This window comes from Panonychus citri, unplaced genomic scaffold (assembly GCF_014898815.1).
Source record: "Panonychus citri isolate SS breed McGregor unplaced genomic scaffold, ASM1489881v1 Contig00076, whole genome shotgun sequence".
NCBI lineage: Eukaryota > Metazoa > Arthropoda > Arachnida > Trombidiformes > Tetranychidae > Panonychus > Panonychus citri.
Window position 1 is genome coordinate 21,296 of NW_026515481.1, and position 25,972 is coordinate 47,267.

Sequence of the window (25,972 nt, forward strand, 5' to 3'; positions counted from 1 at the left end):
TTAGTGAGAAAACAATTTCCATACAATTAGAAAGAAAGAAAGAAAGAGAGAAAGAGATGATGATGATGATGATGAGGAAGATGAAAAATGGGAGATGAAGAAAAAGAGAGGGAAAGGGAGAGAGAGAAAAAGAAAAAGATAAACAACAAAAAGTGAGTCGAATGAACTATCGCTCTCTCTCTCCTTCTCTCTCTTTGTCCGTTAAGAAATTTTCTTTTATTCTTAAAGATCATTCGATGATTAAACTTCCATGATTTTCATTTAGTTCCAATTCTTAATCATGATTAATATTCCCTGTGAGTGTCATTCACTTCTCGGTGACAATTAACGTTAATCACAATCACTGTTAACAATTAAACTTTTTCTATTAACTGGTTAATAATATTAATCAGTTTTCTCATATTGACAAATGAACTTTGTCATCATCGTTTCTCTACCACTGGAAACCATTTTGGATTTTAGATTCTTTTTTTGTTCTATTCTCTTTTCCATTTGTCAATTATGGTGACCGATTTTCTCTGTGTTATTAATTGTTTCTCATCTCTAATTAGTGATCTTTTTCTCCATAATTTATGATTAATCAGTTTGATGGTGACAATTAACTGTTTCACTTTTCTCCATTGCCGATTGCCTTAAAATCTGTTTGGTTAATTTTATTGTTGTTTCATTTTTTTTTTAATTTCTCTATGTTGGATTAATTAAGTGTTCGGTTAAATGAGTGACTCTAAATTGTGCCTGATTTTTTTAACCCTTTTTAATCAATTATGCTACAAATTTTCTACCCAACAACAATTTGTGTTCAAAATAAATCATCAATTTATTTCCTTCTACTAATCACCTCAATCAGTTGGCCTTTCACCTCAGGAAATATTCAATCAAAGGTAAGAAAGAATCACTTATCCTATTTGTTTATCCTTTCAAATTACTCGTTAATTGTTGTGAAAAGTAAATTGTATTCTTGGTGATCATTAGCATCACAATTGTCATTGACTAACAATCAACAAGTGGTAATCTTAATTTGATTTGTTTCACTTTTGTTTCATTAATCCATAATTAACTTAACCAATTCCCTCTTTCCGATTTAAAACAAATAAATCAACTAATAAACAAACAAACAAAATGCAATCAGGTTAATGTGTTAATAAACAAACAACAACAATCAAATAGTTAACAACCAAATTAGGAGCCCTTAATTGTTTCAATTTGATTCTCGAAAGTATCATTCAAATCGCGAAAGTAATCAAAAGCAAAGTAAATTAGTCTAACTAAATGAGACAGAAAAAAAATTAAATCATCAAAGTGCTAAAGAAAAAAAAAGAGCAACAATTAACTAACCAAAGTAACAATTTGTTGATTTGATTAAATAAGATCCTTGACAATTTTTTTCGATCACGTTTGATCTACAATCAACTAATGATGATGATCAATTCCTGTTGATCTCTTTTCAGCTAAATGAATATGAATTAACTGGATCAGATCATAAAATAATATAAAGAAATCGATTTAAATTAATAGATTCTTACCTTAATCATGACCAGATAACCTTGCGAATTAAGATAATCTTCTTAATCAACTAATCTACTCCTACGAATCGATTTAATCACAATAATAACAATATTGTTCCTACGAGATGATTAACAAGTGATTGATTTTTTGTTCCTTTTTCCAGCTAATTTTTCCTCTTAATTCTTATCCAATTTAATTAATTGTTGATCTCATCCTCAAAATCTGATAATAATAATAATTATCATAATAATGATCAACAATTAAATGATAACAATCCCAACAATCAATTGATTATCATTTTGTAATCATCTGTCTTGTATCAAAACACATACATTCAACTGATTAATTCAATGATTGATTTGATTACCAATTACCTATTGCTATTTTTAATTCAATTGGTAAATTGTTATCTGTTAACAATTTATTATTATTGTTACCATTTACAATCTACAATTTCCTTAACAATTTATTCAAAAATATAAAATGATTAGAAAAAAAAAGTTCTAACATTGTCCAGTTATCAAAATTGTTTATTAATAAACAATTTAGATTCTAAATCAATCAATTGAAGCTTAATATTGAATCGTAATTATTGATTACTGTCCAGCTCTGGTCAATTTCAAGTGATTGGAAGAATCAATCGATTTATTTTTGTTTCGAACAAAATTAAAAGTAAAGTTCGAAAAAAGTTTCGTTCTAAAATCTCAGTTCAAGTTATCGAACTTGTACCTTTGTTATTAATTTCAATCTTTTTATCACTTTAATTCAGTCGATTGAAGTTTCAGTCTCAGAACTTATCAATCTTCTGAATTCAACTTTTTGATTGTTCAACTAATTTATTATTAATTAACCAGCATATTAATCAGTTAATCAGTTAAGTTAAACCATTAGGCCTTGACATTAAACTTTAAATCCACTTAAATTGTATGGTGGTTGATTGTAGTAATCAGTTGATAATTTATTCAATTATGTTTACATCATCATTTTTATTAATCATGATCCTTTTATAAATCGTTACAATCAATGTAACAACAATTAATAAAATTTAATTAACTAATATCAAATTGATCCCACTTATATTATACCAAACATTGTTGATCCTTTTTTTATTGTTTCAAATTAGTTTCTAAACAACAATCAGCATCCAAAATGAAAGACCAATGTATTATCAGCAATCAACTTAGAGTGTGTTACAATTAATTAATTATTAACTACAATTACTTTCAACAGTTTTTGTTTAATTGAAAAAATGTATTCAAAAAAACAGTACAAGGTTAATATTTTAATTGTGATCACTTTACATAATCAAGGGTTGGATTAGTAAATTGTTTACAAAATCGATACAATTAACTGTTAAGTTGATTAATTTGATTAGGTGTGAAGCATTAATTCTGCTATAATTTAAAGTGAAAGGAAAATAATTAACTGTTAATTGTTGCTGATGTTTCACTATTTAATTGTGACTATTAAGCTGATAGTTTTTCACAAGTTGATTAGATTGTTAAAGAAAGAAAAAGTTGATTAGTTTAATTCAGAATTTTATCAACAGTATTAACAATGAAGATACTCGACAAGAGGAATACAAATAATAAATCTTATCCACAATCACAGTTAATTAACCTAATCAGTGATTTCTTGACCAAATCAATGTCAACAATTAAAATGTTAACAGTGACAATCAATATTAATACAATTTGATTGTTTTCAAGGGAAAAATTAAATCATACCTACTTTTTTGTTAATCAATTTGAAACTAAGAATTAAATTGTTAATTGAAAGTTTGGATTAACTTAATTTCGTGATAGATTAACTAATCACTTTCTACTTAAATTTATTGCTGATGATTACTCCCAACAAATTAACAATCAAACGAAACAACAAAATGAGAAACACAATTACAATCAAATTTAATTTTTAATATTAAAATACACATAACGTATTACTATTAACAATTTAACAACCTTTTAACCTTAAATTGTTTATGCTTTTACAATCATTAATTGTTTTTGATTAAAATCAACCACCATTATCACTTTAATATACCTGGATTATGGTAACCTTGATTACCTAATTGTTGATGATTTACATTGATACGAAATTTGTAGCTTTTAGAAGCAATTAAAACTATTATTCTAATGGTTAATTTTTTGATTGTCATTTATGATTTGCTTTCTTTTGTGTATCATTGATTGTGATCAAGTTCATTGTCAATTACCTGTCATATTACCCTTTGTTTGACAGTTAATTATCTGGTCTAAAGATAATGATAAGGGATATGTAATCAAAATGTATATTTTACCTTTTAATTGTTTGATTAATTAAATGGTTAACAAAAAATGAGAAAAACTTTGACAATTAGAAATCTCCATTCCTTGGGAAGATATGACAATATTGATGAATTCAAGAGATACAATGACTTTCTTTTCATTATTCATTTTCTAATTAATTGTTAATTTATTTTTCTTATGTGTTTACCTAAATTCACAATTAATATACAATAATAATACAAACAATTAGAACAACAATTTAGTAAATTAATTTCTTTCTTATCCATTACCAAGGTAACTTTTTCTTCACATTTTGTATTAATCTGTATCTCCACCCAAAAGTGTTATTATATTAGGGTCATGTCGACAACTATTAAACACTTAATTATGTAATTTAATAGTTGATTGTAATCGACAACATTGATTTAATTTAATTTCTTTTGTTAATTTTTTTTTCTCTTACTGTCCAATTGTTTGTAAACTCATTGTATAATTTTTTACCTTTAATCAAATGTCCAGTCAAGTCTCTCAATATTGACCAGTCTCTTTCACTTTCAAATAATCAAATCTAATTTGATTATTAATTATTGATCATTTATTGATAATAATAATGATGATACTTTCTCACCTCTACTTGTTGGGTGATTGACCAGTAAGTTGATGATGAAAGTGTTTTCATTTTAATTGTTTTATTTACTTTTTTCTGATTTCAACCTGATTTTCAACTATCGGCGTTTTCCTCGTGATCAACATCTCATAGTGAAAGTGGTCAGTTCCATGATTATTATACAAGTTATTCAAGTATTGGAACAAGTTTTCTTGGTGGTGATGGTGATTGTATATTCATGAAAGGATTATTACTGTTGGCGGTGAAAAGATTTGGTCATGTTATAGTAGCCATGATGATGATGCTCATTAGAGATTCAATAAGACGTTAGACGTTTAGTGGTTAAACTAATTAGACTTGAACTAACTCAAATCAAATCAATTTTTGAAATTTTCTAGAAATCTAGTCTTCAAAATTAGCTCTGAAGCTAAAGTCTAATGACCATTAGATTTAAGTTTAGACTTGGACTCTGATTTTTTTAATTGTTTTTAAGAGATCACATTACAGTCTTTTGGTATCTTAGCTAACTTTCAATCAGTAAATTTTAGTTGATATCTTCATCTTGTAATGAACATAATTTTCAAGTCAAAATTTGCGATTCAATAGTTTGGTTATTTCATATTAGTTCAACTTTTTTTTCGTGTTCAAATTTTACTGTTGCCTCATTTAGTTTTTTAATTGTACAAATGGAGCTAAACTCACAAGACATTTTATTTGATTGTGATGACAATTGTGATTCTCAACCTAAAAAGCGTAAATCGTGGAAATGGAATAACTTTGATGAGATTGATGGAAATCGGTTGAAGTGCAAAAAGTGTGATAAAACATTTAGTGGTAAATCTGGTTCAGATTCTCTAAAATATCATATAAAAACTCATCAGAAATTGTTGAATAATCAAACATTGGACTCTCATTTTAAAACTACCAAAGTGATTAAAACTTTCGATGATTATTTGATTAAATTTATTATGGAAGGACATTTACCTTTCACTCTTGTTGATGACAACAATTTCCGCCTTTTGTTGCTCTCTCTAAGTCCATCTTTAGTGATCCCACACAAAGATAATTTCAAATCCAAAGTAATAACTCAATTTCTGAGATGCAAAGAAAGATAAAACTTAGACTAGTAGCTCACGAAAAAACTAACTTTGGATTCACAACTGATATCTGGACAGCATTGAATGGTCAACTCATGAGGTCATAATCACTGTTGATGAAAATTGAATCAACTCATTAATCACTTTGTTGATTAATTCCAGGTGAAGAAATTGCCAGAAAATTCGAAGATTGTTTATCTTTTTTCGGTATAAAGGAAAGGTTTACCGGTTTCACTTCTGATAATGCAACTAACAATTTGAAAGCAGTTAAAGAGATCAAAGATCGATTTGGGTTCACTTTCTTTAATGATATTCACCAACGGTGCTATTGTCATATACTTAATCTAGTTGTACAATCAGGACTGAATATGTGTAAAGGTAACTTTAAATCTTTACGTAAACTCATGTCCACACTTCATGATTCGCCAAAAAAGTTACAAAAACTGAAAGAAACATGCGAAAAGTTATCAATTCAATACACCCAAACTGGATATTGTTACTCGTTGGAACTCAACTTTATACATGATTGAAAGCGCTTTGTATCTCAAGCCTGTGTTGAATTGGTTAACAATTAATGATTCTGACTTCATATCTCTCACTTTATCAGATAATGATTGGGTTGTTGCTGATAATATAATTAAGCTCTTGCGACCATTCGAGGAAACAACAACTGAAATGAGCTCATCAAGTTATCCAACTCTTAACTTGATTTGGCCAAATCATCTTACCCTCATCAAATTTCTTGATGAATATGAAAAAACAACAATATTGGATGAATGCATCGCAGCTATGAAAACAAAACTAAATGACTACGAAGAGAAAATGAAAACCAATCTTTCAGTTTTAGCAACCATATTAGATCCAAGGGTCAATTGTTTTAAAAACAGCCCAATGGAGAGTAAAGCAAAAAGTGTGATTGAAAGGTATTATTAAGAAAATTCTGGTTCATCTTCAGGGGCTCATCAATCTCAAGTTACTGATCAATCTTTTTCCGCTACAAAATTTAAACAATTCGCTGAATATTCTAATCGGAACGAGCTAGACGATTATATATACTCTGTTGTTGGAAATCACTCAATCAAACCTCTTCAGTGGTGGAAAGTGAACGCAGATCGATTTCCTGTCTTGACCAAATGCCGTGAATCTACTTTGTTTGCCATCTTCGAGTGTCAAATCAGTGAAACATTTTCCTCTGCTGTTAATATTCTGACCAGAAAGAGAATGAGCTTGAAAAGTGAAACAGTTAAACCATTGGTTCTCTTTAAATCTTACGCAAAATTTTTAGACAATTAAATTACTCTAATCTCTCTCTCTCTGTCTCTCTCTGTCTCTCTCTCTCTTCTCTCATTTACCTTCACTCTCTCTCTCTCTACCATTTCACCTCACTCTCTGTCATTTACCTTCTCTCTTCTCTCATTTACCACTCTATTCTCATTTAATTTCTTTCCTTCTTTCTCTCTCTCATTTACCTTCAACTCTTCCTTACTCATTTCACTCCCTCTCTCACGATCTCTCCCAAAGAAGAGAGAAAGACATCTCTCCTCCAATTAATCAAATGAGATTGAGAAGTGAGATCAAGAAAGATTGATAATAATAATGAGATAGATCTCAGATACAGTGAAGGTAATTGAGAGAGAGAGATGATGAAAGAGAGAGAATTGAGAAATAGTTATTCTCTAGCTTTGAAGTGACGTTTTAAAGAAAATGTTCTCAAAAACATCACATCAATTAGACTTTTAGGCCCAAGTCTAAAAATCTAAAGTCTAAAAATTTTCTCAAATGTATAAGTCCAAGCTAAAGTCTAAATAAAACGCTCGAATCCAAGTCTAAAGGCTAATTTAAATAGAAAACTAGACTTTAGAAGCTTGATGATGCTCATCCATGATGGTGATTATGGTAAGATGAATCAACGTGTTAATTGTAATCGTGAGAGGCGTCAAAGTGGTTAAATACTTGAATACCTTGAGACTTGAAACTAACTGTCATTAATCAAGATCATTTTGGCCAATTGATTTGATTATACGATTCTGGTCCATGATGATGATGATTGTGATTAAGAAAAAGTAAAATGAACCATTGAGTTAATTCGTGAGGTTTACTTTTTTACCTTTCACTTATTGGGAATGATGATAAAATTATCTTCATTAACATCTTGATCTTTTGATTATTTTTCCTCTAATTAACTCTTATTGTTATAATTACATAAGCCACACACACACACGATAATCACTACATGTAATCATCATCACAATTAAGGATCACCTCTTATTGTATAAATTGACAAAAGGATTTTAAGATTGAAACTACTATGTGTATTAGTTACTTGATAACTAATCCAGTTTTTGAAAGATTATCTCACTAATCATATTGATCTTCTTCCGGTCATCAATTTCATCAAACTCCATTAACTTGTATATTATCATCAATTCACAAACAATTTGTATAACAATTAACAGAATTGATCTTCTCTCGCAATCCAGTTTACAACAATTATTTCCTTTCAACAATTCACCCTAATTGCAACAATTAAGCAGAATAACAAACAAGTCCCAAGATGATTTGTTTTTAATGAGAAAAGATGACAATCAGATTCATCAACAATCGCCATCAACTGTTAATAAGTTATAATTACCACAATAGTTTTGTTTAATTTGATTGAGGTAAAATTATGATTCGTGATGATGATGATTAGTTAATTATCTAAATTGTGATAACATATTCAAATCATCAATATGCAAAAAAAATCTACTTACCTTTTTTACATTTGACTTTCTCTTCCATTCATTTAAATCACTAATCAACTTACTCACTTAAATGATTCAAATCCATTGATTTAACTTTCTATTTACAATCAACCTGATTTTTTTTACTCTACCTGTAAAATGATCAATGAAAGTTGATCAAACATTAATTGCAAATCATTTTCTCACAAGGTGTAATTGTAATTAAGGGTAAAGTGGGAGGATATAAGGTAGAAAGTGATTGGAATGATGATTAACCAAGGAAGGTACAATTAAGGAATTGAAATTGTGAATGAATTAACGTTTTTACTGTTAATCTATCACTCAAAAAATGAAATTGATTCTAAAATCATAAAGTTGATTAACAATTTATATAAATTTAAACAACTTCCGAGTTTAAACTGAATCAATAATTATAACGATAAAAATATTTAATCAAAGATGAATAACAATCAATTGTTGTCATTAAGTTTTTTGTTAATTTTTTGATTGTTTAATTAACTTTCAAGGTTGTGACAATTTATCAATTGTTTCTGTACTGGGTTAACCTTGATTTTCAGTGATTCCTTTTAACAAATTGTTGTTGATTGCTGATCGTCTCTCAAGACAATCAATTTGATTACTGTTGAGATTTATCCTCAATTTTAATTGCGAAAATATTTTTTTCTCATTGAAATTGTAACTCATTGATTTCTTTTCATATACCAAACCTAAAGATACTGGAATTGGTTTAATTTTATGAATCAAAAATATTGATCATTTAAACTTCAATGTGACACAATTAACAAACTCACTTTGACAAGAACAAAAAAGTTGTAAACAATTAAAAAGACACAACAATTTAATCAACAATAATTTACAGATTGTTGACACCCTTTTATTATGGTGTAAATAAGGAAGATTATAGCAATTCTCACCCTCTAATCCATCACCTGAAACACAATTTAAATTAATCAATGTTTTTAATTGTTGTTGTGTTGATACACAATCTCAATCATCTTCTTCATGGTTTTACTGTTATTCACAATTCACAGGAAACTCAATTTAAACTCAATTTATTAATCACTATCATCACCACTCACCAACATTGACATTTAATTGGGTGTGTGTATCTGTATTTGATTATCTTTTTGGTTAACCAACATTAACAATTTACTTCAATTGTGAACAATTAACATCTTATCCCATTCCTGGTTCATATTAAGGTGCTTCCGTTAAATTGTTGTAGGTTGATTCGATCAAATCAAAAATGATAATTTAAATTATCTTGGTTAACTATCATTTCCTATTAATATTATCTCATCAAATGATGATAGCAACTATACTATTATTATTACAATTAACCCTAACAATTAAACTCTGTTTCTTTTTTATCAATCATGTTAATGATTAGTTAGTTGATTGTTAATCAATTTACATCCCGCTAATCTGCTATTGATACTTTTAATTTAATTTGCTACAACAATTTAATGATAAATTACCTGTAATATGATATGATTATTGATTGATAATTGATAAACAAAAAATATAAGAAAAATTGAATCACAATTAACTAATCATAATCATTTCATGAACTACAATCAACTGTTGTTGATATTGTCAATCTCACCTAGATGATTATAATTACAATTTAAACTTTACCTCCAATTAAATGAGAAAAAAATTGATCAATTGTAAAATTATTATTCTTAATTGTTAACAGTTAAAAGATGGAATCAACTGGGTTCATCAAGCTATGTCAGAATCGGAAAGATTACTCTTTCTTAATGGAAACAATCAAGGTACGTTTTTAAATTAACTAATCATCATGTTAATTTGTAAACAACAATCAACCCAACCCACTAACATAGGAATTGATTTTTAAAAAAGATCAATCAATTAAATTAAGTTTCCTAAAACAATCAACGATCAACTATATTAATCAAAAGTTGATGATTGGACAATAACACTTCCGACTTGCAATTTAAATTGTCAACAATTTAAATTTCCATTCCGTTAATATTAACCTATTGTAACACCTTATTAAATTTTTAATAACAATCAACTAATCAACTACCTACCTTGTTTTTTTTAATCATCTACTTGATTTAGATAATGATTTTCAAATTGTTGAATCTTCAAAGATATTTACTGGATCTGAACCATTATTATTACCATCAAATAGGAAATTGGTTAAACGTGATACTTCAAGATTATCATCTAAATATAATCAATTTAAATCATCTTCATCTTCATCATCAATACCAAAGTCATTTAATGAAACAATTAATTCCTATTCAAAGTTGCCCGATAAACTTGATATACAGTTTAACGTTTTCAATGAAACATTTAATCTACTATTGGAACGTAATAATCACCTAATTTCACCTCATTTCACAATTAAGGAACAATTTGTTGATTCCAATAATAATTATATTAATTTTAATCAATTCAATGATCTCACCATACAAGAAGCTGATTGTTTCTATCAAGGAGTTTGCCTCAACCATTTAAATAGTAGTGTTGCCTTATCATTATGTGATGGATTGGTAAGTAAATTGTTACAATTAAAAGTTAATCACTTTTTCATTTTTTTTTGTTTCTTCAATTGCTAATTAGTTTTTTCCTTAAATTGTAATAAGTTAATCAACCATCAAAAACAATTACAACAGTTTCTGATTGTTGTTTGATTGTAGATTTACAAATGATCAATTGATTATCAAGGTTGATTATCATTTTAATTTTCCTTTTTACTATTTTTTCATTTTCTTTCCTTATTCTGATTATTTCTTGCTAATTACTGGATTATCTCAATTTGCTAATTGATTTACAGAGAGGATTAATTGAGACAAATTCTGGTATTTATGTGATAAATCCGATTCCACCGGGATTAGCTTCTCATCCACGATTTAATAATTTATTTGATTCTCAAGCTCATATAGTCGTTAAAAAAGGAGCACTGGATGATTATCATTGTCCACATTCAGGTAATTAACTAATCTACCTTATCCATTTAATTATTAATACTACCTGAGAATGACAATAAATTAACTGCAAATCAGCATCATGAGGAACAATTAAATTTCAAGTTTACTGACCAGATTTAAAAATATAAAACTTTCAACCAGTTGGACAAAACAAACGTTACGTTGATTAACATTATTATAATCACTTATATTCAACGTAATTGACCAAGCAATTAAATTTAACTAACATGCACTTGAACTTATAATACTCTTATGGTCAGTTTCATTTTTAATCATTTCAAAGCCTGTTAAACATGAGAGTTGAATAGTACAACAACAACAACATCAACAACAATCACAATCACGCAACAAACAGTAGTCATTATTAAAAAAACGGAACAATCAGAAAACAATAACAAAGATAGACATTCAATTTAATGAATTAACAATCAATTTATCAACAAGAAACTTTCATATGTTGGTCAGTTCAAAAGTAACTGGACATTGAAACATAGTGTTGACAAAATTGAAAAAATGCTATACATTTTTTCAGGTTAAATTGTGTTCGTTTTCCTAAAACAATTCAACGAATGATAATCAATTTTTTTTCTCTTTCTCTATTAATCAGGAAAACGAGTTCCAATTACTTTAAATTCATTTACAAATTACAGCCCACCTTTAACCCCACCCTTACCATCTCAATTGCCACCATTATCATCAGCTGATAATCATAATCGTACTCGTCGATCAACAAAAGACAAAATCACCGGAATCACAGTGGAAACTGCAGTTTTCATTGATGAAACTTTATACTCGATGATGCAAAAAACTTTTCCCGGTGACACTGAACATCAAGTGGTCACTTATGTCTTGACCATCATGAATGCAGTTCAATTATTATTTAGACAACCATCACTTGGAATCTCTGTTAATATTTCAATCGTCCTTCTCGATATCCTAAAAACTCAGCCCAAGGTAATTAATACAATTCGTTGATTTAACTGTAACCATTTTATCGGCAACTTTTTTCTTCTTTGTCTCTTTGGTCATTGATCCTTTTTTTCCTGATTCTTTTCAATTTCATTCATTTTTTTTTATTTCTCTGAATTATCATGTTGATGATCACCATAATCAACTGATTCTCTTTCATATTCTCCTTTCATTTTGATTGTTAACAACAAAGTTTTTCATCAATTGACTGACTCTTTTTTTATCCTCTGATGTTTTTTTATTTCTTGATTGTTTGATAAAACCATTCATGAATTAACCAATGGTTTATTCACCTTCCCTTTATGGTGATCAATTAGGTTGATACTAATCCTCACAATCAACAACAATTAATTGACAATTACCGGTTTTTTTCAGCTTGATGAATTGCTATCACCTTGAAATCGTTGCGTAGTGATTGCAACTGTACATTTAATTCAAAATGTTTTTGTATCTAAAAGCAAATAATTTTAATTGTTATTAACTTAATTTTTCACAGGATTTAATTTCATCGGATAATATTGACACTTATTTAACTAATTTCTGTGTGTGGCAACACAATAAGCGGACAATCAACAACCAAAATGGTGAATCAAAGTCTCGTTGGGATCATGCGTTACTATTATCTGGGTAATTAGTTAATTATTATTTTGATAGATTGATATCTAATCAAATGTTCACTTTAATCAACAGAATCAACATGTACGTTATTGACAATCAGGGAAGGAAAAAGCGTCATGTTGTTGGACTTGCACCGGTCAGTGGGATGTGTAATTCACTTAATAGCTGCACAATTAGTGAAGGGACCAGTTTCCAAACTGTTCTGGTCGCTGGACATGAAATGGGACACAGGTAACTAATCATTATCAGGCCACCAAGAAAGTTAACAATTAACTAAATGTGAGAGTGATGAGCAAAACTTTAATCAACTCATAATAATTTTCAATTAAACCAAAAAAAATTAGAACAAAAGTTTTGCTCAAGTTAATCACCTAATTAATTTACTTTTACTTTGTAATTAACTCTTAACTTTGGTCACTATTTATTCATCAATCTTTCATTTAGCCTAATTAATTGTGTAATTAGAGAGTGAAAAGATTTCAGATTTTCTTTAACAATTAAATGTTTTCTTTAATTTCCATTCACATCAATAACTAGTATTTACATTTTTTTTTTATTTTCATTAACCTTCTCAATGTATATTTAGCTTAGGAATGGAGCATGATGGAAATCAGGATGGTAATTTATGTGATCATGATAATTTCATCATGTCACCTACTTTGGGTGCTGGTAAAACGTCGTGGTCATCATGCAGTCGAGAATATCTAGAAAAGTTTATCGAACAGCCTCAAGCCTCGTGTGTTCTAACACCGACTTCGAGTGTTAACATTTTAAGTTCCTTTTCCTCGCAACCCGAATCAACCAAATTACCTGGACAATTGTTCGATGCTAATCAACAATGTGTCCTACGTTTTGGTTCTGATAGTCGTCGATCTCTTGTTCAACCCGAATCAGATGTTTGTCGATCACTTCGATGTGACACCGGAACCGCTCGAAATGTTGTCGCCCTTTATGCTCACCCAGCACTGGAAGGTACAAATTGTGGTGAAGATAAGGTTTGTATTATTTTACTACAGAATCAAAGTTAATTATACTGAATTAAATATCATTTTCTCATTGATTTATTTCACCAGTGGTGCCGTGAGGGTAAATGTATCACTCGAGTAAATTCAATCGAAACAGCTGAAAGTAAAATAATCTACAGCAATTCAAATATGATCACCACCATTCCCGCCCCAGAAACTTTTCTCAAAGATGAACCTAAAGTCCAACTTTGGTCCGACTGGTCAAGTTATACTCAATGTTCATCCGATTGTGTTGTAAAAGGTCACTTAAAACCGTTCGGTGTTATGGTCTCCATCAGAACTTGTAATGTTCCTTCATCAGAACCACCTCCGCCATTACCAACACCAACATCATCAATTACAGAATCATCATTAAATTTGACAACAATTGAATCAAAATCACCGTCAATTGAATCAACATCATCTCAGAAAATCAATGAAACAATTTCATGTACAGGAATTGATAGAAGACTCAAAATTTGTGATGCATCTCATGTACGGTCAATTTATCATCAACTATTTAGCTTCTCATTGTTTATAATCAGATTAATTGCTAATTGTTTCACTTTTTTATCTCTTTAATCAACAGCAATGTCGTTCACAACCTCATAAAATAATGGAAATTGAAAATTACGTTCAACAAATTTGCACATCAGCTTCACAACGAGACCCGATGATTAAACCGCTTGGGACTCAATTCCCAGGATATGGGTGTAAGTTAATTTAGTTAACAGTTGATCAACAATTAACTAATACATGAATTGAAGGTTAAGAAACGTAAAATCAAAACAATTTGTTTACTTCAAAGGGAAACAATTAGTTTATAATATCCGTATCATATTATCCGTATTAAGTTTATTAGTAAATAAACAAATATATTATTACATAAACGTTAAGAATTAAAATATTGATACAATCAATTACAATTGATTTTGTTAAATTAACAACAATCTGATTGTTTGAGTGTGATAACTTATTGCTAAGTCAAGTTATCACATAATTAAATATCATTTATCACATTTAATAATGATAATTTAGTGAGAGTTGATATATTTTTTGTTTCTGTTGTCGTTAACAATTAGGTTAAATGGTTGGTGAATTAATTTAACCATTTTAAATTGTTTGATATTTAAATTGCCATTAAAACTTGGCCTGGTCACTACTCAATGATCATCATATGTTTTCAACACAAACAAATTGTTAATATTACAATAATAGGATGACAATTTAACAAAAATTGCGTTCAATTGTTCAACACGATCATTACTAATCTTAATCGTTAACAATTAATTGCTCATTTGCATAGGTATTAATTGATTTCTATTTTTCATTGTTATTACTACGATTTAAAAAAAACTTAATCTTCAAGGTGTTTCCTTTGATTTAATTCAAATCCAATATGATAATCACCCTTAAGGCTAATTGTTGTTAACCATGTCAAGGTTAATTTACTCACGATCACTAATCTAAGCTAGATTATCAATTGATTTATTATAAATTAGTTATATGATTGAATGGATAAGGAACAATTAACTTTTTTTCTAATAGATAAACAAATCAAAAATGAATTGCAAATTAACTGTAATCAATTGACTTAATTGTGATATAAATAAGATTAAATCATTGATCGTTTCCCTTAACTATTACAACTACTACTGGTCATGATTAGTTTTTATTGCTGATTAGTTAATCTAAGAATTATAATTAATTTTCTCGATTTTGTTTTTAAACAACAATTAACTTAATCACAGATACTCATTCCTGCTATGTTTGGTGTCACAAACGAGGTGGAGGATTAATCACTCACGGATGGAAAGTACCTGATGGGTCACCTTGTGGATCAAGTGAATCACAATTAACTAATCAATTTTGTTTCAATGGTGAATGTAAATCTTTTGATTGCTCAGGTAAATCATTAGATTCATCTGACATTGAACCTTGTTCAAAAATATCAGGTAAATATGAAAATAATAAATTACAAAGAGTTGATTTCAAACAGATTAATACATGTATTGATTATTAAACTTTAATTGTCGATTTATTGTAAAAGTTGATAAGACAAATCAAGAGGAATCAACCGATTTCTGGAACATATATTCAGGCCCATGGATTGGTACCAGTAGTTGTCGTTATCCTTGTTTATCGGGAAGTCGAGGATTAAGATTAGTAACCAAAGAGTGTAACCCATTGTAAGTTAATTGCAAAGAGTTAAGAAAAATGAAAATTAATTAATAACAATTTATCTCTTTCAGTGGATTTTGCCATAGGAAAAAAGATTCATTCCAATTATGTTCTAGTTCTGATGTCGCTTGTCCAAAGAGATCAATTAAACCGGTGGACAAATATGCCGATGATTTATGTACCAAGTATAAGATCAAATATCCAACACTATTGAGCGGTAATGGAAGACAATTACCTCCAAGACCTGGTGAGTTAGATTTCCGATGGTCAATTTTAGTTATGGTAAAAAGTAAGATTCTGAAGGTCAGTTTTCCGCTTTGAATTTCAGATAATCCACATTCGAGTTGTGTGATCGCCTGTCAGGACAGAGTTTGGAAAGATATGCATTACCAAATGGACGCTTTCGATGATGGCAAATTCCCTCTGGGCACAAAGTGCTCATTGGGATTTAATTTGGGAAAAAAGGCTTATTGTGTTAATGGTCAGTGTGTCCTGTTTGATGAAAATGATTTACCTTTAATTGAAGGTAAGAGTAAATCTGGGAAAGTTTTTCTACTCGTTGGATTAGTGAAAATAAATGTTAATCTTTGTCTTTTCTTTCCTTCAGGCGAATCTAATAAAGTGGAAAATATTAAAATCCTCTTTGGACGAAAGCACCAATTTCTTAATCGCCATCGACGATCATCAAACAGTTTACAGATCACTAATTCCACTTTTCCAGTTAATTTAAATTCTTCTGGTCAACCAGGCAATAGTAAAATCTTTGATGACAATAATCAAATTGAGAATAATAAATTGTCCAACCAAAGTGGATTCGTTAACAGAGAAATGAAAATGTATTCATGGGGCATTTCAGTTTCCTCGTGCTCTCATCCCTGTGGTGGGGGTAACCGGACATTCAGTGTCCATTGTAATAATGGACATACAATAGTAGCCGATCATTTCTGTGATTTGATTAAAAAACCGCCAAGACTAATTAATACAGTTGAATCGTGTAACAATCAACCTTGTGATGGAGAGTAAGTGATCATTATACAAGTTTCATCTTAATTGTGGTACTAATTATTTTGCTTCTCTGTGTGTTAATTTAGATGGAGATTTGAAGATTGGAGTCAATGTTCAGCTTCATGTGGTCATGGATACCAAACTCGGACTGTTGTTTGTTTACGTAAATTAGTTGAAGGTGTGGACACAATTTACTCAATTATTTCACCTAATTATTGTTCACCATTGACAAGACCTAAATCATTGCGACTTTGTAATTTACCTTCATGTTAATTTTAACCGATGATCATTGTTTTACTTGATAACAATTCAATTATTCATCATCATAACTATCAAGTTGTTTAAACTCACACATTGATTGAATTTATGATAATTGTTATAACAATTAATTTTTTTTTTCTAACTGGACTCATATGAATATACGTTGTAATTGAAATCAATGGTTGTGTCAAAATATTTTATATATTTAGCAATAATTAATTGTAACCCTTTTTTCAATGTTTCTTAATTAAATCGATTTCTTTCAAAATGCGAAGAAACAAATTGTTTACAATTAATCAAGTTAACAACTCGATGGAAAATATTTCAACTGAATATTAGTTTAGAAAGAGAGAGAGAGAGAGAGAGAGAGAGAGATAGAAAGAATGAGAGAGAGAGAGCGAGAGAGCGAGGAATTGAATCGAGATACCATTTGATTTGGTTTACAATTTGAACTTAAATGTGTAATCAAATAATTGTTGATTGTTGGTAAACTACATGAGGATGATGATTATGATGATGATTAAATGTAATTTAATGTAATCAAAGTTTATGTTTTAAGTTAAACATTTTTTTTATAATACGTTGATTAGTGGGAATTGTAATCAAATTAATTCTCAAGTGGATTCAATTATTTGTCTCATTTTTGTTAATTGGTTATTATTTTTGTTGATGGTGTTGTTGTTGTTGTTGCTGTTGTTGTTGTTGTTGGTGTTGGTGTTGATGTTGGTGTTGATTGATTTTTCAGTTAGGATAAGGCTGCATAGGGTAATGAGTACCGATCATAGCAGCTGTCTGTTGTTGGATACCTTGACCTAGGGGATTTTGATGATGCGATGCGGCAGCAATGTGATGCGGTTGTCCACCGGCGGCAGAAGCAGCTGATCCAGCACCTCCAGGCATTCCTGCTGCAGCTCCTTGCCAAGCCATTTGCATTCCAACAGCGGCAGCCGCTGCAGCAGCAGCATTAAAACCTGCCGCTGAGGTACCAGTTGGAGCATTATAGTATTGACCACAGGGGTATGTTTGAATGGGCTGTAGATTTGAGGCTGCAGCAGCGGCACCGGCTGGATTGAAAGATCCTTGCATTTGTGGATAGCCTTGAGCGTACCAGTAGCCCATCTGATGAAAAGGATAAGTATATTGTGCTGCAACTGCATTAGCTGTTGGTACCTGATTTGATGGATCTCCTGTCTCTTTGCCCCAAGAACATTTAACTGCTTGTCCAGCTATTTCGGTATTATGGGTTGCCACGATTGCAGAAGCGGCTGCCTCTTTAGTAGCAAATTTAATAAAAGCATAACCTTTCTCCTTGAAGGTGCGAATCTCTTGAATCATTCCAAAATGTGAGAAAGTCTTTTGAATTAGCTCATCACTGAGACCTTGTAAAATACCACCACAGTACACGGTACAATTTGATGGACTTGATTGTTGGTAAACTTCGTCGAATGATAAATGTTTACTGCTGGAAGTTGGCTGTATATCGGTACTACCTCTGGTAGGTGGTTTCCTAGTTGCCCAATTGGTTCGAATGGCTCGTGATCCTAACCATTGTCCATTCATGGTGGCAATGGCTGTCTCGGCATCGGTTTTTTTAACAAATGAAACAAATCCATATCCCTTACTTTTAAGAGATTGAGGATCTCGGACGACTCGACAATCTGAAATCTCACCAAAAGGAGCAAAAGCCTCCCTCAATTGTTGTGTCTCTATTTCCGGACTTAAGTCACCAACAAAAATGTGATAATGTTTACTGGTATCTTGTTTAGGTCCTGAGGCTCCTGGAGAAGTTGCCCAATTGACTTTCAATTCTTTACCAAGACACAATCTTTTGTTCATTGTTAATAGGGCATTGGATGCAGCTGAATGTTCCGCAAATTCAACAAAACAATATGGATCATTGCCCGGCTCATGGATTATCTTAACATTGGTCACTTTACCCAGCGAACCAAATAAAGCTGCTATCAATTCATCACTAACCTGTGGATCCAGGTTACCAACATAAAGTGTTCGAGGCAAATCATTTAGATGATGATTATTACCAAGGGTTATTAAAGATGCTGTCGACATCTCATTTAAGTTTGTGTGGTTGTTGGTGTTTGAGCCCTCCATTTTGCTTGAGAACTTAAAACCCACGTATAGTGGGGTTAGACACTTTGTTGATGTTTAAATGTTTCAATCTAAACAATTCTTTATATTGGCAGAATAACGTGCACAGTAAACAAATATCATGTGAAAGACTGGGTAGGAGATGAGAATGGAACAAAAAATTAAATAAATAATGACTGATAAAAAATAAATCACAAACAATTTTGTCAATTAAACCAATTGTTAATTTTTTCTTAACCTTCTCCAGCAAGAAAACCAAGCCAAAAGCGCAGGCATTGAGACAATTGAAAAGAGAGAATCGAAAAAGTTGTTCCTTCGACTACGAGATGGCAGCACTTTTTTTCTATCGATTTTTTCATTTTTTTTGTGTTTCAAATTCAAAGTGGTTTTTGTTGATTAATTGTTTAATTAATTATGACGGTTAATTGCTCTCGCTATTTTATACATTTGTGTTTACATTGATTGACATTTCGATTCTCACTTACATTCTATTCTTATCTTTTTGTCTCACCGGCACTTTGACGTTTGTTCTTTTTCTCTGTCTTTGCCACTTGTTTGATGAGAATTTTTCATCAATCTCTTTCTTTTGCTGGTCAATTATTTTTTTGAATTTTTTTTTCTTTTCTCTCTTTCTCTCTGTTGATATCTCTTTCTTGGTGGAAATTTAACTTTTCCATGATTAGTGGACCTGTTTTACCTCCAATGGATATTGGTGGAAATTTTGTCTCTACTTCCAAAACCAGTAACATTAAATCCCTTCTCTTGGAAGCTTGGAGACAACGATGGAGCCCAATTGATTGGGCTGTCAACATTAAACGAGTTCTGCCTCGTGGGGTTAGCGGTGATGTTTATGACCTTTCCAATTGTATCCTGATTCAAGCACTCATTGGACCAGCTCCTAATCCATTGTTTATCTCATATCTCAATCATTGTATCAGTTCACATGTTGTTTCTTATGGAGCTGTTCTTTCATCTATTTCCAAGTATCAAGAATTCAGTAAATCACAATGCATCATATGTTTATTAGGTGAGATTTATCCTTCTATTTAACATGCTTACTATTTATCATCCACTCGAAAACATATCTCTCCCTCTCTGATAGTGGTTGTCAAGCGATTCCAATCTCGAGATTTGTATCCTTTTGGAGGAAAAGATAGTTAATCATATGTTTGCTGTTCAATTTTACCGGCATTTTAATCTAATATTAATTGTTTGTTATTTTTTATCTTCTCTTTTTTATTTAAACAACAGATTTATGCAATGATTTAAAGAAAAGGATAAATTGCTATGGGAATGAAGAGGAATGCATATCACTTTGTAAAGCTATTGTAGCCTTGGCCCATTGGCTGTTTTCGGGTCTACATCATGCACTAATTAAAATAACCGAGCTCAAATCAAGTGCCTCTAATCAAAACACTAATCAATTTGGTAACCTTGGTCATCATGGTTCATATGTCGCTTTAAGTGGTTCCCTAGGTGCATCTGGAGCTGCTTCAATTGCAGGAACAAACTCACAACTCAACGAATTCATTTCTATCGTGGAAAAATCCTGTGATGTCTTATCATTCATCTCAACTTCATCATTTATTAAATCCCTTTTTCACGTTGGAAAGATGGAAGATCAATCAATTTATTCTCAGCTCGTCACCAAAGCAAATAAGGTTGAATTACTTTTAAATCAATCTTCCGGTCCATCATCATGTCTCCCATCAACTTTAACCAATGCTAAAGAGTTATCAGATATTATGGTTAAATTTTTAAATACTGCTGAATGGAATAATCTTGATCCAGCCATTGTTGCGACTGAAATTCTCGCTGCCCGTGAATTGGCCAAAGGTCCAATGATCCATTGTTCATCACCTTCAAGTCTTTTCGCTCAAAGTTGCAATGCAATCATCGCTATAAACGCTATTCTATATCCGACAAATGAAATTAAAGCTTTCGCCAGACAGATCTCACTTGTTGCTAAATTCAATGATATTCCATACGCTGAAGTCTGTCTTGAGATCGTTCGTTCATGTTTCATTGGTTTAGTTGATTCAGCATCTTCCGACCTTAAATTAGATGAAGATCTCAAGTGGGGAGCTTTCACATTTCTCAAAGTTCCTCTCATATTTGTGGAACTTGATTCACCCAAAATGGACAAAAAGACTCTCAGTATTGAACTTGAAAAGGGCTTGGATAAACTTCTTATGTTCACACCTTTACTTGACTTGACAGATTCTAAATCTAATTGTGATTGTCTTGATTTATTTACTAAAGAACTTTGTGCAGCCGAAGACACAATCGAAACATCATCATCACAGAAGCACAGAATTTTAACTGCTGAGCAGAAAAATCGTATCATGACCCGGCGACATAAAGATTCTCATAAATTAAAAGACAAAATGATTGGTCAAAATTCAAATTCTGTTGGTCAAGGTGCCAGTCTCATCTTAAAAGCCGAACCGACGGTAAAATCGATATTTAAAACATTAGATCATGATTATTCAAAGAATCAGGATGGACTTTTGGGTGTTCTCAATCACATGGTCGGTAAAAGTAAAATGCTTCAACTTATTCTTAATGCTGCTGCTGCTAATGGAAATTTAAAAAGTTTCACCATTAAATTGATTGAATTCAACGAAGCAAACAAACAGATCAATGGGGAAGGTGGTAAACAATCGCAGACTCGAGCACTTCTATTCGATATCACCTTTCTGATGCTTTGTCATATTGTCCAAAATTATGGAAGTGATTTTATTACTCAAAATTCTGAAACAAATGATTCTTTCTTTGCAACTTGGTGCGCTCAATTCTTACCAGAAGGAGGTAAATATCGCTCTCCGGATGTCCTTCTTTCTAATTGTGATCCAATCAAGGTAGACAATCTACTCTCACAATTTGCTTCACCCGATTTCGAATTGAAAACTAGTCTCGTTAAATGGCATGAAGTTTGCATCAATGCTCCCGCCGCGATCAAAGAAGTACTTTTAGCCTGGGAACATGGGATCATCACAACAGAAAATGTGAAAACGATATTAGACAATGTAAAAAGTAAAATGTGTTGTCTTCCTGTGGTCATTTCTGCCTGGTTATCATCCTACATAAATACCCTACCTCATGATGAAAGGATAAAACCAATGACTATGATACAACAATTTATGAGTCCGTCATCTTTTCGAGAAACAACTGGATCAGGATCATCGAGTAACAATCTATCTAATAGCGGGAATACTGTTAACAACAATAATAATAATAACAATAACAATGCAACAGGAGGAGGAGCAAGTGGTAGCGGAAGTGGAAACAGTTCAACCGGTTCGGTTGAAGGCAATGCTTCATCTAATGAACCCACCAACACTTACTATACAGAAAGGTCAATGTTAATGTCTAACATAATCAAGAAAATGTTCTGGAATTTGCATCTAACTAATCAAACAAAAGGTAAAGGCGCTTTATCGGCGATTCCTCATGGATTAACATCGGATAAAGCTCTTTGGGAATTATTGGAAGATATTTTTCTCTCGGCTCACAGTCGATCCTGGCTTGACCAGCGAGATGTTTATAATGTTGACACTGTTTTTTGTGTTGGTGGACCAAACTGGTTTGTCGAGTCGTTGCTCCGTTTATTGCTCAAGTTTGACCATTCCACCGAATTGAATAAAGCCGTTGGATTAATTTATGGCCTTTTCCATCTGGACATTGAACAATGTGCACTCGCTTTACTCGCCAATGGTTTAGTTGGTTATATTTTAAATGAAAACAAACAAGAAGCTCTAACCGAACCCAAAGCATCAGCTTTGGCAAAGTTAACTGTCATGACGATTCTTGCTGCTCTCTCAGAATCTGAAGAAAGACGTTCCACCGATTCAATAATCAGTCTTAAGAGACATGGTTATCAGCGAGATGTTTTCATGGAGTTTGTCCCCATGGAAATTGATCCCAATAAGATGAACAACATTAATCACAATAATGAGCGACCCAATAAGATGAGACGTTTTGAAACCTCAGGATCTTTAAATATCCAAATTGAAGACACACCATTTTTGTATGCCATGAATCAACAATCTGTTGATCCTCGAATTTTAAACGAACCTTTGACTAAAGCAATAGCAGATCTACTTCGATTATTCAGTACCATCATTTCCGATTCCATCGTCTCTCAGCGAACATTATTCCCTCTCATTTTTTTGGAACAACTAATTCTTTGTGGTAAACAGGATTCACACAAAATACTACAATTTTTGCCTTTTCAAGCAATCATGAGACTAATTAAAATGATGCCTGGATCATTATCATATGAATTTTTACTCTCTATCAGTAATCTACAAACACCTAAGGCTCGAAAAATTGTCGCTCGAGCTCTATGCCAATTGAAAACGGCGAAAGTAGATATGCCAAGATGTTCCTCTTAAACCAAGCAAAAGTATTTAAATTGTCTCTCTCTCTCTCTCTCTCTCTCTCTCTCTCTCTCTCTCTCTCTCTCTCTCTCTCTCTCTTCATTCATTTTTAAAATAGTTAATACTTATAACCGATGTGAGATAAAACAAATAAAACATTTTCGATTTAAATGACAATTTTTTAATAAAATTCAAGTCCACTTTTTAAATTCACAGCCATTTGGTGGTTTGACACTTGTTTGTCCTCGGCCCACTTCATTCCAATTGGTACTCAGTACGGTTCCACCGCTTTCGGTAAAGCTCTTGACCATCGCTCTTCTCACTTCATCCGTTCCCTGAGAATAAATTTCTTTAAAAAGATCATCTGCTGATTTTTCCTCTTCATCCTCCGCAAGAAGCTCTTTAACTATATTATCCCAATCTTTTTGCGCATTTTTCTTAGCCGTTCCTGAGGCCACTGTCGAAGTTGACTGTTTACTACTGGAAGTGGGTTGTATATCGGTGCTACCGCTGGCAGGTTGTTTGCTATTGTTTAAGTTTGTGTGATTGTCGGTGTTTGAGCCCTCCATTTTGCTTGAGAACTTAAAACCCACGTATAGTGGGGTTAGACACTTTGTTGATGTTTAAATGTTTCAATCTAAACAATTCTTTATATTGGCAGAATAACGTGCACAGTAAACAAATATCATGTGAAAGACTGGGTAGGAGATGAGAATGGAACAAAAAATTAAATAAATAATGACTGATAAAAAATAAATCACAAACAATTTTGTCAATTAAACCAATTGTTGATTTTTTGAGAGAGAAATCTTAACCTTATCCAAAAGCGCAGGCATTGAGACAATTGAAAAGAGAGAATCGAAAAAGTTGTTCCTTCGACTACGAGATGGCAGCACTTTTTTCTCTCGATTTTCTGTTTCAAATTCAAATTCAAAGTGATTTTTCTTAATTAATTGTTCCCATTTAATTAATTATGACGGTTAATTTCTCACGCTATTTTATAAATTTGTGTTTGCATTGATTCCCGTTTCTATTCTCACTCACATTCTATTCTTATCTTTTTGTCACCGGCACTTTGACGTTTGTTCTTTTTCTCTGTCTTTGCCACTTGTTTGATGAGAATTTTCATCAATCTCTTTCTTTTGCTGGTCAATTCTTTTGATATTCAATTTACATGGATAACTCTCCTTCATCATCTATTCAAGCAAATGTAACTGTCAAAATAGCAAATTCTACTTCTTCTTCACCATCATCTCTTCAAGCCAGTGCATCTTTGAATCTCGCCTCATCACCTCCATCACCTTCGCAAGATGCAGTTGACGATCGCTTGACATGTTATCATTGCCGAGATCATCCATTCGCCATTGGTTATTCGGAAATAGTGAAAAAATATCTTAAAAATCCAGAATTGATCACCGCCACAAATAAAAAAGAAAGAGATGAAATAATTGATAAATTAATTGAAAAGTACGGGCTTCCTGTTTGTTGTTGTTGTGCTCAATACGATGTTTAAAATGAGCGCGCTCAATAAAAAAGCTATTCTGCTATCAAAATAATTCCGTTTTTTAAATTCAAAAATTCCAATCAAAATGAGTGATTTATTTATTTTATCTTTTAATCTTTATAAAAAACGTCTTTTTTACTCTTCACTTGAATATGTTTACCAAAACTTTCACCAAAGTAACCTTTGTATCAACTTTTTTCAGGAATTGTCTCCAAGTGATTGTTCTGCAATAAATCAAACATTTGGACAACAGGACAATATGCAAGAGGATATAATTAATTACAGGACCTTTGTAACATCCCATTCTTCCCCTTCACTTTACTCATCGCTAATTGTATTTCCAAAGAATTAAAAACGGGCCCTGTTCAAACTTTTAATTGTGGTCGTGGTGATATCCTGGTTAATATCCACACAACTATACGAGGAGCACAGTTTCACAGGATTGGAGTAATTAACCTCCACAAAACCGAAAAATTTGAAGGCGGCCAGTTTTGGTTTCTGGCTACACTTTGGGCAACAATTGAAAGATTGAAATCTGGTGGAATTGATTCTGTGGGAACTTTTTTCGGCGCGGTGGATAGTGTAATCATCGGTGGAGATTTTAATGTATATTATAAACCGGAGGCGGAAGAGCGGTCAGCCTTGTTATATTATTTAATGGTACAAAGTCAAATGGTGTCACTAATGACTGATCCAACTTATGGGTCCAAATTTTATGACCAAATTTGGTTCAGCAACAATTTAAGACCAAAATCAAG

General features: G+C 31.5%; 4 protein-coding genes across 5 annotated transcripts; 2 read left to right on the forward strand and 2 right to left on the reverse strand.

Annotated features, from left to right (window-relative positions):
• The first annotated feature begins 85 nt into the window (after positions 1-85).
• LOC128386737 (A disintegrin and metalloproteinase with thrombospondin motifs 17-like) lies at positions 86-17,453 on the forward strand. Of its 2 annotated transcripts, none has more exons than XM_053345810.1 (16): positions 86-881; positions 9,921-9,999; positions 10,310-10,746; positions 11,031-11,184; positions 11,792-12,138; positions 12,650-12,780; positions 12,844-13,002; positions 13,358-13,766; positions 13,845-14,270; positions 14,365-14,488; positions 15,527-15,730; positions 15,826-15,964; positions 16,028-16,203; positions 16,285-16,482; positions 16,564-16,975; positions 17,048-17,453. In XM_053345810.1, exons 1-16 carry the CDS (start codon positions 765-767, stop codon positions 17,232-17,234), a joined length of 3,699 nt encoding a protein of 1,232 aa, XP_053201785.1. In that variant the 5' UTR covers positions 86-764; the 3' UTR covers positions 17,235-17,453. The 2 variants fall into 2 exon arrangements, with proteins under 2 accessions (XP_053201785.1, XP_053201786.1); XM_053345811.1 differs by lacking the exon at positions 86-881 and adding an exon at positions 7,352-7,373.
• Positions 17,454-17,730: 277 nt separating this feature from the next.
• On the reverse strand, positions 17,731-19,582 carry LOC128386743 (cytotoxic granule associated RNA binding protein TIA1-like). Its single transcript, XM_053345817.1, has one exon. The coding sequence runs from the start codon at positions 19,329-19,331 to the stop codon at positions 17,964-17,966; it is 1,368 nt and encodes a 455-aa protein (XP_053201792.1). The 5' UTR covers positions 19,332-19,582; the 3' UTR covers positions 17,731-17,963.
• Positions 19,583-19,713: 131 nt separating this feature from the next.
• On the forward strand, positions 19,714-23,803 carry LOC128386739 (mediator of RNA polymerase II transcription subunit 24-like). The gene is made up of 2 exons (XM_053345812.1): positions 19,714-20,355; positions 20,580-23,803. Exons 1-2 carry the CDS (start codon positions 20,004-20,006, stop codon positions 23,723-23,725), a joined length of 3,498 nt encoding a protein of 1,165 aa, XP_053201787.1. The 5' UTR covers positions 19,714-20,003; the 3' UTR covers positions 23,726-23,803.
• Positions 23,804-23,868: 65 nt separating this feature from the next.
• On the reverse strand, positions 23,869-24,552 carry LOC128386745 (uncharacterized). The gene has a single exon (XM_053345818.1). It carries the CDS (start codon positions 24,277-24,279, stop codon positions 23,902-23,904), a length of 378 nt encoding a protein of 125 aa, XP_053201793.1. The 5' UTR covers positions 24,280-24,552; the 3' UTR covers positions 23,869-23,901.
• Positions 24,553-25,972: the final 1,420 nt, after the last annotated feature.